Source organism: Podarcis filfolensis (assembly GCF_964270895.1).
Source record: "Podarcis filfolensis genome assembly, chromosome: 4".
NCBI lineage: Eukaryota > Metazoa > Chordata > Lepidosauria > Squamata > Lacertidae > Podarcis > Podarcis filfolensis.
Genome location: NC_139607.1, coordinates 104692299 through 104707071, shown reverse-complemented (window position 1 = coordinate 104707071; position 14773 = coordinate 104692299). Strand labels below are relative to the sequence as shown.

Here is a 14773-nt window from a genome sequence, read left to right as displayed (position 1 = left end):
GTCACTGTGTCCCCTGCACACCGCTTCTCTTCTAACCAGATGAGCAGCAACTTCTCCACCTCCTCCAGAACAGCTGGGCGGTTCTTCACGATCCTGGTGACTCCCTTGGCTACATCAGTCGCAAGGATCTTCTCCCTCATCTTCAGGATGGTCCCGATGGTCGATGGATTCCTCCTGTACTCCCTGGCAAGGTCTGTCACACGCATTCCACCATCGTGCTTCCGGATGATCTCCTTCTTCATTTCCAGCGTAACCTTCTCCTTCTTCCTCTCGCCGGCCTCTGCAGCAGCAGTCTTCTTGGGCCCCATGGCAGCACAGCTCCTACCTTCGCAACCCCCCCCCCCAAAAAAAATCAGTGCTTCACATCCAAAAAATTCAAAAGCACCAAACCTCCTAGAAAACACCCCAACCCAAAATCCAAAAACCCCCCAAAAAGTTTTAAAAGTTTAACTTACCAAATGGCTGCAAAAGAAGTTTTGGAAAAGCTTCAAAAATCACCAAAGTCTTCAAAAACCTCACACCGCGTGCTATGAGTTGCTCCTCGAAGTCAAGTCGCAACTGCACCTCTTCAAGCAATGCACCCTGGGTATTAACGGTTTTAAGGGAAAGGAAACAAACTTGCAAGACGTTTTCATCTTGCGAAGCAAGCCCATAGGGAAATTCGTCTTGCGAAGCAACTCAAAAAATGAAAAACTCTTTCGTCTTGCGAGTTTTTCATCTTACGAGGCATTCGTCTTGCGAGGTACCACTGTATTAAATTTGTATCCCACTACAAACTGACATCAATTGGCACTGTATTGAATTTGTCCTTTCGTCTGCTCTGCTTGTTTTCGCTGCCTCTGTGTGTTTCTGCTTTGCTGTCCTGAGGTTTCTCTGTCACAGTGAGTTAATCCGCACCTGGCAAATAGAAGGAGCTGAAGGGGCTCCCAGAAGCCCTTTCAATGCACACAGAGGGCCAGGTTTAGCTGCTGTGCCCCTCCCAGTCCTGGCAGCCCCCTTGCTCCCCATGCCCCCCCAGGAGTCTTCCCCCTGCTGTCTCTATGGCTCACAGCCTGCTCCCCCTCCCCACAGTGTACGCACGGGATAAGGGGCTGCCCCCTCGCCAGGCCAAGGCCACGGTTCGCATCCTGGTGGCAGATGACAACGACCACGCGCCCACCTTCCAGGCGGAGGCCTCTTCCCTGGAGGTCCCAGAGAACCAGAGCCAGGTGGAGCTGACCACCGTGCGGGCCACGGATCACGATGCAGGGGAGAACGGGCGCCTCACCTACCGCCTGGCAGGTGAGGGAGGGAGGGAGGGAGGGAGGGAGACTCCCTGCTTGGGGTGATGCAGTGCCAAAGGCAGGGGAGGGCAGAAGGGAGGGTTTCCCACCCCACCAGGGGCTCCTTCTCCTGGTCCCCCTTCATTTCAGAATGGGTCCATGCAGCCTCCATTTCCCACTTTGGAGCCATATTAAGCCTTGGAGATTTTATTTATTTATTCATTACATTAAAATTTATACATTGTTCAATTGTGAGAAAACAACCTCAAAGTAGTTTACAAAAAGATGAAAGAAGAAAATAAAGAAAAATTTGCAGCGATGCTTTAAAGCCTACAAAAAGTTAAAACACTAAGGCAGATAAAATGTCAGAAGGAATATAGGGAAGCTGCCTGTTGGATACCAGTAGGCAAGGAGTTCCAGACTAAGAAAGGGGATTATGGGATGCCTGTACTGTCAATTCCATGAAGTGGGTAAGGCAGTCTTCAGGCAGGGGAGGATTGACACATGGGCAGCTGAGAAACCAGCATGAGGGGTAGTTTGGGCAGTCATGTGCCAGTCCAGGAAAGCTTCACCCTCCTCCTGCTCCTCCCTTCAGCTGGAGACTCTGAAGAAGACTTCGCCTTGAACCCCGTCTCCGGCCAGCTGTCCACAGCACGAGGCCTGGACCGGGAGCGTGTGGCCAGCTACGCCCTGACCGTCCAGGCCTGTGACCACGGCTCCCCCCCACGCTGCGCCAGCCTGGCCCTCCACGTGCAGGTGCTGGATCTGAACGACAACGCCCCTCGCTTTGCCCAGGAAAGCTACATGGCCGAGGTGCCAGAGGACTTGCCCGTGGGGGCGCTGGTGCTGCAGCTGGAGGCCCAGGACCCGGACGAGGGGCCCAATGGACGCGTCTCCTACTTCCTGGCCAACGAGTCGCTGGGCACCTTCCAGGTGGAGCCTCAGACAGGCCGCCTCACCACCACGCAGCCCCTGGACCGGGAGCAGCGAGACTCCTTCCGCTTCGTGGCCGTGGCCGTGGACTCGTCCCCGCTGAGCCCCCGCAGTGCTTCCGTGCAGGTCACGGTCAGCGTCCAGGACGTCAACGACCACATCCCGGCCTTTCCGCTCAGCCCACTTTCTGTCACGCTGCCCCGCAACACGCCCGCCAAGCGGGTGGTGGCCACGCTGCGGGCTGAGGACCACGACGCGGGCGCCAACGCCTCCCTCCTCTACCGCCTGGCCGCCCCCAGCCCCGCCTTTGCCATCAACACCTACACAGGCGCCATCCAGCTGCTGCAGCCCCTGGGCACCCTCACCCAGCGCCAGCGCACCGTCTTCGTCCTGGCCAGCGACCTGGGGGAGCCCCCGCTCTCCTCCATCGGAGTGGTGGTCATCCACCTGCAAGACGAGGGCTTCCGGGGGGTCCGCTTCCCCCGCAGCACCAGCGACGTGACGCTGCCAGAGAACGCCGCGACAGGTATGGGCAAGGGCTGGCTCTGGCTGGCTAGTCTGGAGCAGAAGGGGAGGGGGCTGCCTGGTCTGTCCCCAGCCCACAAGTGGGAGCACCAAGGCCACTGCGTGTGTGTCCCAGAGGATTTTAAGAAGGGAGCATAAGAAGCCTCAGAGTCTGGCATCCTGTTGCCCATAAAATGTGTCCTTAATGTTGCACACCACCCGGGGATCTTTTGATAAAGGGTTGAATATTAATATTAATAACTATTTAGGAAACCCACAAGCAGGACCAGAGCACAGGCATCCTGGCTAGTGGGCCTCGGGAGCCCCCTCCCCCTCCATGGATTGGCCTAAACCTCTTTCACGGCCATCCGAGTTGGTGGCCACCCCTGCCTCTTGTGGGAGGGAGTTCCGTGGTTTAGCTCTGTGCTGCATGAAGAAGTGCTTGCTGGTATCTGTCCTGAATCTTCCACTAACAGCAAAGCAGGTTTCCTTCTGGAAGTGGATGTTCTTTTTCTAAAGGCCTGCCCCCCCCCCCGGCTGCCTCCCAATCCAGGCACCACGGTGCTGAGCACCCCAGCCACCCACACAGCCGGCTCCTCAGGCCGCATCACCTACAGCATCGTCAGTGGCAATGAGAAGGGCGCTTTCCGCATCCAGCCCAGCTCAGGTACGGAGGGGCCCTCGAGGGCAGGGCCAGACAGGCCCCCTGGGGCGCGAGGAGAGGCCTTGGGCCACGGCGTTCTCAGGCGGCTTCATCTCTGGGTCAAAAGGCCCCCTTGGAAGCCTGCTTTGTCCTGGAGGAGGCGAGAGCCGAAGGCTTTGTGGGGGCCGCCTCCCTCCCTCCCGGCTCCCCTTCTCCTCCACCATGGGCTTGGATGTGGTCCTGCTCCAGGTGCCACTTCCATGGCGTGATGGCCTCTCTCCCCCTGGATCTGGCCATCTGGGTCCAGCTTTTCTCGCTGCCCTTGCCGGACTCAGAGTACCGGCCTCCATGGCAAAGGAGGGCCCCACATGCCAACCAAAGCAGCCCCCCAGTTGCCTTCAAGGGAGACGGTGGCCCCCACCACACGGCTTCCCCAGGACCCTCCGTGCATGGAGAGGGTGTGGCGCAGGCGGCTGATCTCCCCCTTCTGCCCCTGCAGGCCTGGTGTCGGTGCAGAATCCCCGCAGCCTGGACTTTGAGCTGAGCCCCCGCTTGCGCCTGGTGCTGCAGGCAGAGTCCGCCTCCTCCTTCGGCTTCATGGCTGTGAACGTCAACCTGCAGGACGTCAACGACAACCGGCCGCGCTTCCGGCTGCCCAACTACGTGGCCTTCATCTGGGAGGCCCAGGGCTATGACTCCCCCGTCATCCAGGTGGGGAGGGGTCCTCTGGGATGGCGGGCTCCTCGGCGGGGCTCCAGGCGAACCTCAGGAGCAGCACCGGGGGGGGGGGGGAGTCCTGGGGGGGCTGGGGGCATGTGGGCCAGGTCCAAGCGGGGGCAGGACTCTCCACATCTTGTCACGGCAGGTTGTGGCAGACGACTTGGACCAGGGTCCCAACGGGCAGGTGACGTACACCATTAACCAGACGCTGCCCATGAACGGCCTATATCGCATCAACAGCCAGACGGGCGCCATCACGACAGCGGCCATTCTGGACAGGGAGATTTGGGCCCAGACCCGGTGAGTCGGCCCTTCGGCCTCCCCGCTTCCAGCCATGGAGCGCCTCGCGAGGAGCCCGTGGGGAGACATTTATCCTCTCTGAGGCTCTGTGCTGACGTTGGGAAGAGGGAGAGAGGTGGTGTTTAAATTGTGTAATTGCTTTTAATTGTTTTGAGAGATGTGTTTCTACTGTGCAGTGAATCTCTTTGGGATTCCTCGCAGGAAGCAACTCAGAACTGAACTGAACTGAATCATGGAGAGGCAGCCAGTCCAGAATAATAATAATAATAATAATAATAATAATAATAATAATAATAATAATATATTTGTACCCCGCCCACCTGGCTGGGTTTCCCACAGAAAGGGCAGGGATGGGGGGATGGGGGGATGGGCAGGGACAGATCTACTGTGAGACTAATGAAGCTTCGGCTTCAGGCCCTGAATCCCAGAGGGACCCAGAAGCAACTTTAGTCCACGTTGTTTAAAAATTGTGGGTCTAGTAGACCCAATCTGAGCTGCATTGATTTGAGTCTAAGTTGTATATATTTCAACAATACCAAAGTCCGAGAGTCAGTAGCACAGATGTTGTAAAGGTGTCAGTTCCGTCACTGAAGAAGAGAACGGGGCTCGCCCAGACCTCGTTGCTGGTGGCCAAGGGGCCCCGTGACATTTCAAGCTCCAGGCCCCAAAAAGGTAGGTCTGTGACTGGGCCAGGCCAGTTCCCTCTTCTGCCCCCGCCATGCGCTCCCTGGAATAGCAGGGGTGCCTGTGGGGGCCTCCTGGAGGCTGCCAAAGGGGAAGGGGCACCCTGTGGCACCAGGCGGGCTTCTCCTTGGCCCTGACCCCCATTCCCCAGGCAGACGCCAGCTGCGCCCCCTTGTCCCTGAGACGCTCCTGCTTCCCTCCACCCACAGCCTGGTGCTGACCGCAACAGACCGAGGGAACCCTCCTCTGGTGGGCTCTGCCACCCTCACAGTGCTGGTGATGGATGTGAACGACAACAGCCCCACCATCCCTGCCCCCTGGGAGGTGCGGGTGCCTGAGAGTGAGTAGATGGAACAGGGCTCATGAAGCCCCCCTTGGTTGGCTGGGGGGAGGGGCGCTGTGGGAAAGCGGGGCTCTCTCAGCACGGCTCCCCTCAAAAGCAGGCACGGAGGGTGTCACCTGGGAAACACTTGCAAAACCTGAAGACATGAGCACCTCTGAGCAAATGCAGAGCTTCTTTCTCTTAGTGCTGGCACAGAGCCCTCCATCGAGATGGGGAGGAGAAGCCATGCTCCCCTGGGCAACCCCAAACAGCTCTGCGTGGCCTTTGCCCCTGGCAGGCCCAGCTCTGACCCCCTCCCCCCCACTCCACAGACGCCCTGCTGGGCACCGAGATCACCATGGTGACGGGCAACGACGTGGACTGCGGGCCGCAGCTCTCCTACATGCTGGTGTTGGACAGTGGCAGTGCTGGCACCTTCAGCATCCTGCGCTACGGGGGCCGCATCACTCTGCTGGGGCCGCTGGACTATGAGCAGCGCAGCCGCTATGCACTGACGGTGCGCGCCTCGGACTCTCAGCACGAGACGGAGGCCAATGTCACGGTGCTGGTGGAAGACGTCAACGACAACCCTCCCGTCTTCTCCCAGGCCCTGTATCAGGTGCGCAGCCTTTCCCTCAGGCTTCTCCCCTCAGGGGCCGCACGTCCTTCGCCAGGCAGGGCAGAACCCACAAAATGATCTGCGTAGGGGAGCTCTGCAGCCGTGGGAAAGTGCAGAAAAGTGGCCCAGAGCTAGGATTCAGAGGGCAGGGCAGCGACGGCACCTTCGATCACAAACCTCGATGCAAATTGCTATGTTGCTGCTTTAGTTTAAGCATCACTTGTGCCAAATACGAAAAAGTGTCCCGGTGTGAGTTGCCCCCTTCAGCTCAACATGGCTCAGTCACGTGCCGGAGAGACCACGCCTCCCCCCCGGACCCCCTCCTCATTGCCCTCATTCTGCTCTTCTCCCCCTTTGGCTCCTCACAGGGGCACCCATGGGTAGGGGGCAGCTCATGCCAACAGGTTTCCCCCACAACCTTGGAGGGCAAATAGATGCCCAGGAATGGCAGGTAACCCTCTGTGTCCTCCCAGGTTGTACTGCCAGAACACACCCGAGCCGGCAGCCCCATCCTGACCCTCAGCGCCACAGACCTGGACTCGGGCGCCAACGGGGAGGTCACCTACCAGCTGGCCAGGCCAAGCCACTTGGTCTCCATCCACCGGACCAACGGTATGAAGGCAGCCGTGGGAGGAGGCCCCTGTGAGATGCGTTGGAGGGGCAGGGGCAATTCTGGGGGGGACGGGACTTTGGCTGAGCTCTTCCTTCTCCTCTTCTTTGTCCTCTGTGATGTTCTCCCTCCTCTTTCTCTCCATCCTCCTCCTCCTCCTCTTCTCTTTCTCCTCCTATTCCTCCTCACTGCCCTTTCTCTGCCCTCCCAGGGACCTTGTTCACCACGCAGCTCCTGGTGCTGGATCCGGGGCGCTCCACACTGGACATCCTAGTGGAGGCCCGCGACCGGGGCACGCCCAGCCTTTCGGCCTGGACCACGGTGCAGATCCAAGTGCTGGACGTGAACGACCACGGGCCTCAGTTCCTGAAGCCGCACTACAACGCCTGCGTGTCGGAGGACCTGCACCCGGGGACCACCCTGCTCACCCTGGAAGCCACAGATGCCGACGTGACACGGGAGAACGCGGCGCTCGACTACACCATTGTCAGCGGGAACAGCGGCCACGCCTTCCAGCTGGAGGGCCGTTCCGGGGGCGCCAGTGCCCTGGTGCTGGTGGAGCCCCTCGACTTTGAGGCCGTGGCCATCTACAACCTGACGGTGGCCGTGTCAGACCGGGGAGTGCCTCAGCACAGCGCCGTGGTGCCTGTGCTGCTCACTGTGCTGGACGTCAACGACAACCCCCCGGTGTTTGGACGCTCTGCCTACCACGTGGCCGTGAGTGAGGGCACCGTGCCCGGGGCAGAGCTGCTGCGCGTGGCAGCCCAGGACCCTGACTCGGGGGCCCACGGCCAGGTCCGCTACAGCATCAGCTCCGGGGACCCCGGCGGGCTCTTCCAGCTGCACCCGTCCACAGGGGCACTGCGCCTGGCAAAGGCGCTGGACTGCGAGGCCCAGGCCCTGCACACCCTGGTGGTGCGGGCCTCGGACGGAGCAGGCGGCCACTTTGCCCTAGCGTCCATCACCGTGGAGGTGAAGGACGTCAATGACAACCTCCCCTACTTCCCCCTGGAGGTGCTGAGCTGCAGCCTGCGGGAGAACCTGCCGCCAGGGAGCCTGGTCACCACGGTGCGGGCCGTGGACCTGGACGTGGGAGCCTTTGGGCAGTTGCGCTATGCCCTCCTGCCATCTGAGGGCGGGGAGGCCTTCGCCATCAACAGCAGCTCCGGGGAGCTGCATGCGCTGCAGCCCTTTGACTTTGAGCGCACAAAGGCCGTCCAGCTGCGGGTGCAGGCCACGGATGTTGGCAACACATCGGCCACAGCCACCGTACGTGTTCTGGTGACCGGGGAGGACGAGTATGACCCCGTGTTCCTCAGCCCAGCCTTCAGCTTCGAGGTCCCCGAGGGTGCCCAGCGGGGGCAGAGCATTGGGTCCGTGGTGGCCACGGACGAGGACGAGGGCCCTGACGGTGTGGTGCTCTACACGCTGCTCAAGCCGTCTCCCTTCTTCGGAATCAACCAAACCAGTGGCGCCATCTACCTGCGCGTGGACAGCCAGGCGCCCTCGGGGGGGCCTCCCAAGCAAGAGCCCCGGGAAATGGTGCTGGAGGTGCAGGCCCACAGCCCCTTGCCCGCCTCGCGCTCGGCCTCCGCCCAGGTCACCGTGGACGTGACGCACACCTCCTTCGGCCTGGTGCCTGACCTCAACCTGCTGCTGGTGGTTGCCGTAGCTGCCTCTCTGGGCGTGGTGGTGGTGCTGGCCACCGTGGCCATTGTGCTGGCCCTGGTCCGCTCGCGGCAGAGCCGGGGCCCCAAGGAGGTGGATCTGGCCCATGTGCAGAGTGGCTCCTTGCAGAAGCTGGGCCACGGCGAGCCGACTCTGCCAGGCGGAGACTGCCTCTACCACGAGGCGCTGCCCGGCTATGGCACGGAACCGGCCGGCCCCTACACCCGGGGTGGGTCTCTGGACCCTTCCCACTCCAGCGGGCGAGGTTCCGCCGAGGCGGCCGAGGACGACGAAATCCGCATGATCAATGAGTGTCCCCGCATGTCCAGCGTCACCTCCTCCCTGCAGGAGCACCTGGTGGCTCGCGGACCCGACTCCGGCATCCAGACGGACGCGGACCGCCTCTCGGACGTCTCCTGCGAGCCCGCCACCCTGGATGCGGCTCACTGGTTCAAGAACCGGAAGGGGCCTGGTGGCCTGCTGCTTCCCGGCCAGCCCCCCCAGCTCTACCGGGATGACGGGGGCAGCAGCGGCCCCTACCTGGGGGCCGGCTGTGGGCTCAGCGTCTCCTCCGCCCCCAAAGACTACTCTTTTCCGGAGGACGGGAAGCCGTGCGTGGACGGCTCCCTGACGGCCATTGTGGCCAGTGATGAGGAGCTTCGCGGCAGCTACAACTGGGACTACCTCCTCAACTGGTGCCCCCAGTTCCAGCCCCTGGCCAGCGTCTTCACAGAAATCGCCCGCCTGAAGGACGAGAGTTCCCTGCGCAAGCCCTTCCCCACCAAGCCCAAGCCCCGCATCGACCCACCTCCACTCATCACCTCCGTGGCGCACCCGGGCGCCAAGTCCGTGCCCCCCAAGCCGGCCGTGGGGCGGGCCTTCCCCCACCTGGCCACCGCCTCCTCCTCCTCTCTGCGACGCTCCCCCATCAGCCACGAGGGCTCCCTCTCCTCGGCCGCCATGTCCCCCAGCTTCTCCCCCTCGCTCTCCCCACTGGCCGCGCGCTCCCCCATGGTCTCTCCCTTCGGGGTCTCCCAGGGGCCCTCGGCGTCCGCCATCAGCACCGAGCATTCCCTGGAGGCCTCGGAGGAGGCCGAGCTCCGCATCTAGCTTGGGACTCTGCAAAGGGTGTTGACTGAGCACAAGCCCCCCCCTCCCGCTCCTGGAGCCGAGACTGTGGGACTTTGCCAGGCTGCCTCCTGCATCTGCCTGCAGGAGAGTCGTGGGTTGCAGAAGCTGCCCCGGCGTCACCGTCCTCACCTCTTCCTCGGTGCAAAGGGATGCTGTGAGGGCAGAATGCGTCCCTCTCCAGGCAACTGGCTGGCCAAAGCGGTGGCAGGAGATGGGCTGCGCTCCCAGGGGGCATTCCATGCGTGGCACAAGGACCACTGCCCTGTGGCAGATCCCACTGCTGTCCTTCCACTGCCCCCACCCCATGTACAGACGCTACTCACAGGAAGACACACACCACCTTCTCAGTATTGTTCCACCCCCACCCCACGGGGCACTGCTCCCCCCTGCACACAGAGCTGGCTGGGCTGGGTCTGCTGAAGGGGTGTCTGGCTGAAGCCCCCATGGCCTCAGGGCTGTCACTGCCCCCTCCAGACCCATGAGATGCTGCTGCTCCAATTGCAATGGGACTCAAAGGCACCCCACAGCAGCAAAGGGGGCAGCCAGCGTGGAGGGGCCTCTTTGCCTGACCAAAGCATGTGTGTGTTTCTGTCTCTCTCTCTCTCTCTCTCTCTGGGCCAAGGTAGGTGCAACTTGTGCCCTTCAAAGTCCCACATGATGCCACCAGCTCCCCTTCCGTGCCTGGGGGCCCTGTGCCCTCCTCCCACTGCTTGCTTTGCACTGGCATATGCATGCCTTGGGGGGCTGGTTTCCCCCGCCCAACACACACACACACACACAAGCAAATCTTAACCTAGGAAGAGGGCACCTTCACTTTGCTCGCTCACACTGGGTGCTGCCAGGAAGGGCAGTACTCTGACAGCTTGGCACTGGGTGTGGGGGCCATGGGTCGTGGGGTGATACAGCACCAATGCCCTTCTTGTCCACGTTGCTCTTTGTCTGAGACTGAAGCAGGGGACCCCAGACTCCCCACAACTTCAGAGCAATACCTTCCCCACCCTCAGCACAGACTTGCAATAACCAAGTGCTCCTCCCTTGGCTTCCTTTTTTAGTGAGGGGAGTGAATGGCACTGCAGTAGCAATAATTAAACACCTCTGTCTGTCCACCCCCATCCCGCCCACAGGCACATACATGAGAATAAGGGCAAGCGGAGGAAGGGGCCGTCTCCTGAACCCATCCAGCTCTGGCTGGTAGCAGCTGCCTAGGCATGGAACTTCCCAGGCCTCTCTGGAGAGGCAGCCAAGTTTTGTACCCAGGATCTTCTGCATGCCAAGCAGCTGCTCCCCCCTTCCCTGCCAGTGCTGGCAAGAGGGATCGCGTCTGGCCAGATGCCCTGCAGATAGAAAGCTAGCATGTCAGGAGGGGAAGAGTTCAGCTCCAACATGACAAGGAGCCTGAGGGGCCACAGGGGCTTGAAAGCTGCCGATGGGAAGGGTGGACTGGTGCTTCCGGCAGGATGCTGAAGAAGCCTGGGACGCATGGCAGAGACACCCCCCCCCATCAGGGCAGGGGCAGTTTGCTCTTTGCCACAGGCTTCCCAGAAGGTTCCTGCGCAGGGGGTGGGGCTGGGGTGGCCAAGGGCACTTCCTCTCCAGGCCGGGAAAAGCTCTACCAGCAGAATTGCTGCCTGCATGCACAAGACCCTGGGGCCAGGCCTTTCTGAGGGACAAGCACGATGGACCCCAGCTGAGCGGGCGAGGACGGTGGCCCTCCTTCCCCCTCCCACGCCCATTTAACCCCATGAGGCCCGTCCTGAAGCCTCCCTCTCTGGCATCGCCTCTGCCCTGACTGCAGCCCAGCCTGGCAGACTCTGTTTATTTATTGTAATCTGTTTCCTATTTCCAGCATTTTGTATCTTTTTGTATTGCTGAGCATCCGCAGCATGATAAGTCCCGGGTGCCCCGCCCGCCCCCCCCCGGCCCTCCTTTTGAGCAGGGACCAGATCCAAGTGCCAACTTTTTGAAGTAATGCCTTAATAAACCACACCGTGTTTGTAAGGACTGGTCTTCTTGGCGGGGGCGGGGCTGAGGGGATGAGACGGGGCCCCGCACCCGCAAGGCAACCGCTTAGGGGGGCGGGAGGACCCTTTTGTGGGTGGCAGCTTAATGGGCCAGAAAACCCTCGGAAGAGCTTTCGGGTCCAGGATCAGGCCAAAGGCTCATCTCGTCGGACAGCCTGTCCTCACAGCGGCCGACCAGACGCCCCCAAGAGAAGCCGGCAAGCAGGATCCGAGCCAAGAGCCTTCGCCCCTCCTGTGCTTCCAGCCACGGGCCGGCAGAAGCGGGGCTGCCTCTAGCTGCAGAGTCGAGGCACAGTCGTGGCGGCTCGTAGCCCCCGACCGCCCCCGACGGGGCTTCCGTGGCTGCCCAGGCGACGAAGGGGCGAGAGCAGCCGCTCTTCCTCCTGGACGGCTGTTCCCTCCAGCACCCCTCTCTCCCCCCAAGTGCAGTTTGCTGGGGCTGCCCCATTCTACGCCCAGACCTGCGGCGGCGGCGGCGGCGAGGAAAGCCCCGGCCGGCGCAGCGGGCGAAGGGGGTCGGCGTCGGGGCTGCTTCCGGAGGCCCTGACAGGACGGCGGACGGGGGCTTTCCCGACCCGCGCCACCCTCGCTCGCGCCTGGTCCCGGCTCCCGCCCCGTCGCGCGCTCAGCTTTGGGGGCTTCATCCGCTTAGCCTAAGCCCCGAAGCAGATGCGCCTAATCAGGCGGCTCAGCTCCCCGCGGCGGCCAATTGGCAGGATTAGCCAGAGCGGCCCGAAGACGTGAACTCCGGGTGAACCTGGACGCTTGAGCGGCGAGTCTTGCCTGACGGGGTGGACTAAATGACCTGGGGAATCCCTTCCCACTCGGCAGCTCCGCGCCCCTCTGGAGCCCCCGAACCCAGCCGAGCGCGCCGCCTCTCGCAGCCCTCCAGGAGGTGAGGGGGAGCCCGCGGGGCAGGCGCGCCAGCTGGGAAGGGGCTTGGGGCGGAGGCTCCCCTCAGCGCTTGCCCCGGGCACGAGCCTTTGTCGGCAGTTCGGGGGCGAGCGGCTGGAGGGCACCCGAGGGAGCGGAGGAACCGGGTTGCTCCCACTAAACACTCGGAAAAACTTCCGACAGTCAGAGCTGTTCAGCAGTGGAAGCGATTCCCGCGAGAGGAAGGTTGAAGTTCTTAAAGAGAGGCTGGATGGCCGTCTGAGGTCCAGCCCCACTGTTGCTGCAAGTGCTCCATGGGGCCCAGACCTGTGGGCCACGCAGTGGCGTAGCGTGGGTTGTCAGCACCCGGGGCAAGGCAAGTAATTTGCGCCCCCTAACCCATGGATTTGCGCCCCCTAACCCGTGGATTTGCGCCCCCTAACCCGTGGATTTGCCCTAACCCCAGATGTTGCGCCCGGTGCGGCCGGCCCCCCCTGCACCCCCCACGCTACGCCACTGGGGCCACGGCCTGGAGCCTGGAAGTGTGTGAGCACGTTTATCCAGAACACCGCGGAAGCTGCTGTTGATCTCTCTTGCCAAGAAAGAGTTAGCTATCAGGTGTGTGTCACCTTTATCTGCATCTCTCTTCTGCCTTACATTCGCTAAAACCCAAGTCTGCCCACGGGTGAAGACATTTGGGCAAACGCCTTTCTGATCCCTGCGCTGTCGGGAGGCCTCCTCGCCCTTCCTGTCGTCCCTGCTCTCACTTGTGTGGGCAAAAGACCAGTCGAACAAGAACAGAAGGAGGAGAGCCTCCTGGGTCAGGCGAGGGACTGATTTCAAGTCAACTGGCCTAGTTTGCTACGGTTCTTCTTTGTTGTGTAAGTTGGCACAATGTGTTGCCTCGGAAGCAAACAGCTAGGGGTAGGGAAAAGGGACCACGTCTTTTGTCTTTCCTTCCTCAGTGTCCACTGGGAAATGATGTCATCAAGCTGCTTTCAAAGAAGCTGCAGCATTTAGACTGAGTTGAGAATGGGACACATGGAAGGCTGCACCTCTCTCTGCAAGAATCCTCCAGGGCTCGCCCTGGAAGCTCCGCAGGGAAGCAGCATCTCCTGGCCCTTCCACTCATGCGCAGCCTGTGTGCTGGGCCCTGTGGCCTCTGGGGGGCCACAGCCTCCCCTCTCCAAATGGAGAAGGAAGAGCCTTGCTTCTGCGCTCACGTCCTGCCTCCAGGCTTCCCCTGGTGTGAGAAGAGGATGCTTGACGGGACAGGCTGTTCCTCTGACCCTGCAGCCAGGATCACTTTGTGTTTCATCAACGTCAAAAGCCTCCAAGGACTTCCTTCGGAAGGAAGCAGCCGGGATGCATGATGCGTCCCTGGAGGAGTTGTTCTTATTTCACCATCAGGTCACAGCTTGCGACAATTTAATAAGCAACCTTAAGAGCACTTCAAAACAAATTAGTCACAGGAAGAAGGTGGCTCCTGGTGAGAGGCACCTCGGGCGTCAGAGGAAGGTGTGCCTCTTTCGCGTGTGACGGAAACTCCAAACCACACAGGTGCACCTGGGGTGGGGGTGGGCAGCCCCTGCTTCTCAGTGCTCGGAGAGCTGCAATGTGTCTAGCAGTAGCCTGTGACCAAGCAGGGTGTTCTGAGGTGTGAGGTGCAGGTGAGCCCTGCTTTTGGCCGGATCAGATTGCTGGCCCTTGCAGCCCAGGGCTGTCTGACTGGCAGAAGATCTCTGGCATCCTGAGCAGCGATCAGTCCCTTTCCTGGCCCTCCATCTTGAATGCAAGGAGCCCATGCATTGTAGGTAAAGGTAAAGGAGCCCTGGATGGTGGTTAAGTCCAGTCAAATTCAGCTAAGGGGTGTGGCGCTTTCTGGGTCGTGTGGGCAGCATGACTAAACCACTACTGGAGCATGGAGGACCATGACGAGTGCCAGAGCACCATTGACCTTCCCGGCGCAGCAGCTCCTATTTATCTCCTCTCACTGGTATGCTTTCAAACTGCTAGGTTGGCAGAAGCTGGGACAGAGCAACAGGAACACACTCTGCTGCGCGGATTTGAACCGCTGACCTTCTGATCAGCAAACCCAAGAGGCTCAGTAGTTTAGACCACAGGGCCACCTGTGTCCCACAACGCTACGTTCTAACACGACTTCTAAGTCCGGTGTTGGGATGCCCCTGAACACCAGTTGCTGGGAACAGCACAGGTCCCCCTTGCAGGTTCCCCAGAGACGTCTGGCTGGCCATGCAGAGAACAGGGAGCTGCACCAGACGGGCCTTTGGTCTTGCTCAGCTGCCGGGCTCTTCCTGTGCAGGTCCCTCCCACCAACGCAACTTGAGAGACTGGTGTGAAGCAGGAGGGCTCCTGGGGGGGAGTGTTCATCCTTTGAGGCTGTGGTTCTAACCTGCATCTGGGCTCCAGCCTTGAAACGGATGCCAGTGCCAACCAATGCCAGTCCCCCTTCCACAAAGCAC

At 61.1% G+C, this 14773-nt stretch overlaps 1 protein-coding gene across 4 annotated transcripts in view; it reads left to right on the top strand.

The window, feature by feature from the left end:
• The window catches only part of DCHS1 (dachsous cadherin-related 1), a 34021-nt gene extending 22627 nt beyond the window's left edge, over positions 1-11394 (top strand). For all 4 annotated transcript variants that reach the window (XM_083611842.1, XM_083611841.1, XM_083611844.1 and 1 more), the window contains 9 exons: positions 1072-1281; positions 1858-2721; positions 3253-3366; positions 3842-4053; positions 4208-4362; positions 5256-5386; positions 5701-5987; positions 6461-6599; positions 6809-11394. In XM_083611842.1, coding sequence (XP_083467968.1) covers positions 1072-1281; positions 1858-2721; positions 3253-3366; positions 3842-4053; positions 4208-4362; positions 5256-5386; positions 5701-5987; positions 6461-6599; positions 6809-9375 — 4679 coding nt within the window. In that variant the 3' untranslated portion in view covers positions 9376-11394. The remainder of the gene's footprint in view (positions 1-1071; positions 1282-1857; positions 2722-3252; positions 3367-3841; positions 4054-4207; positions 4363-5255; positions 5387-5700; positions 5988-6460; positions 6600-6808) is intronic.
• Positions 11395-14773: the final 3379 nt, after the last annotated feature.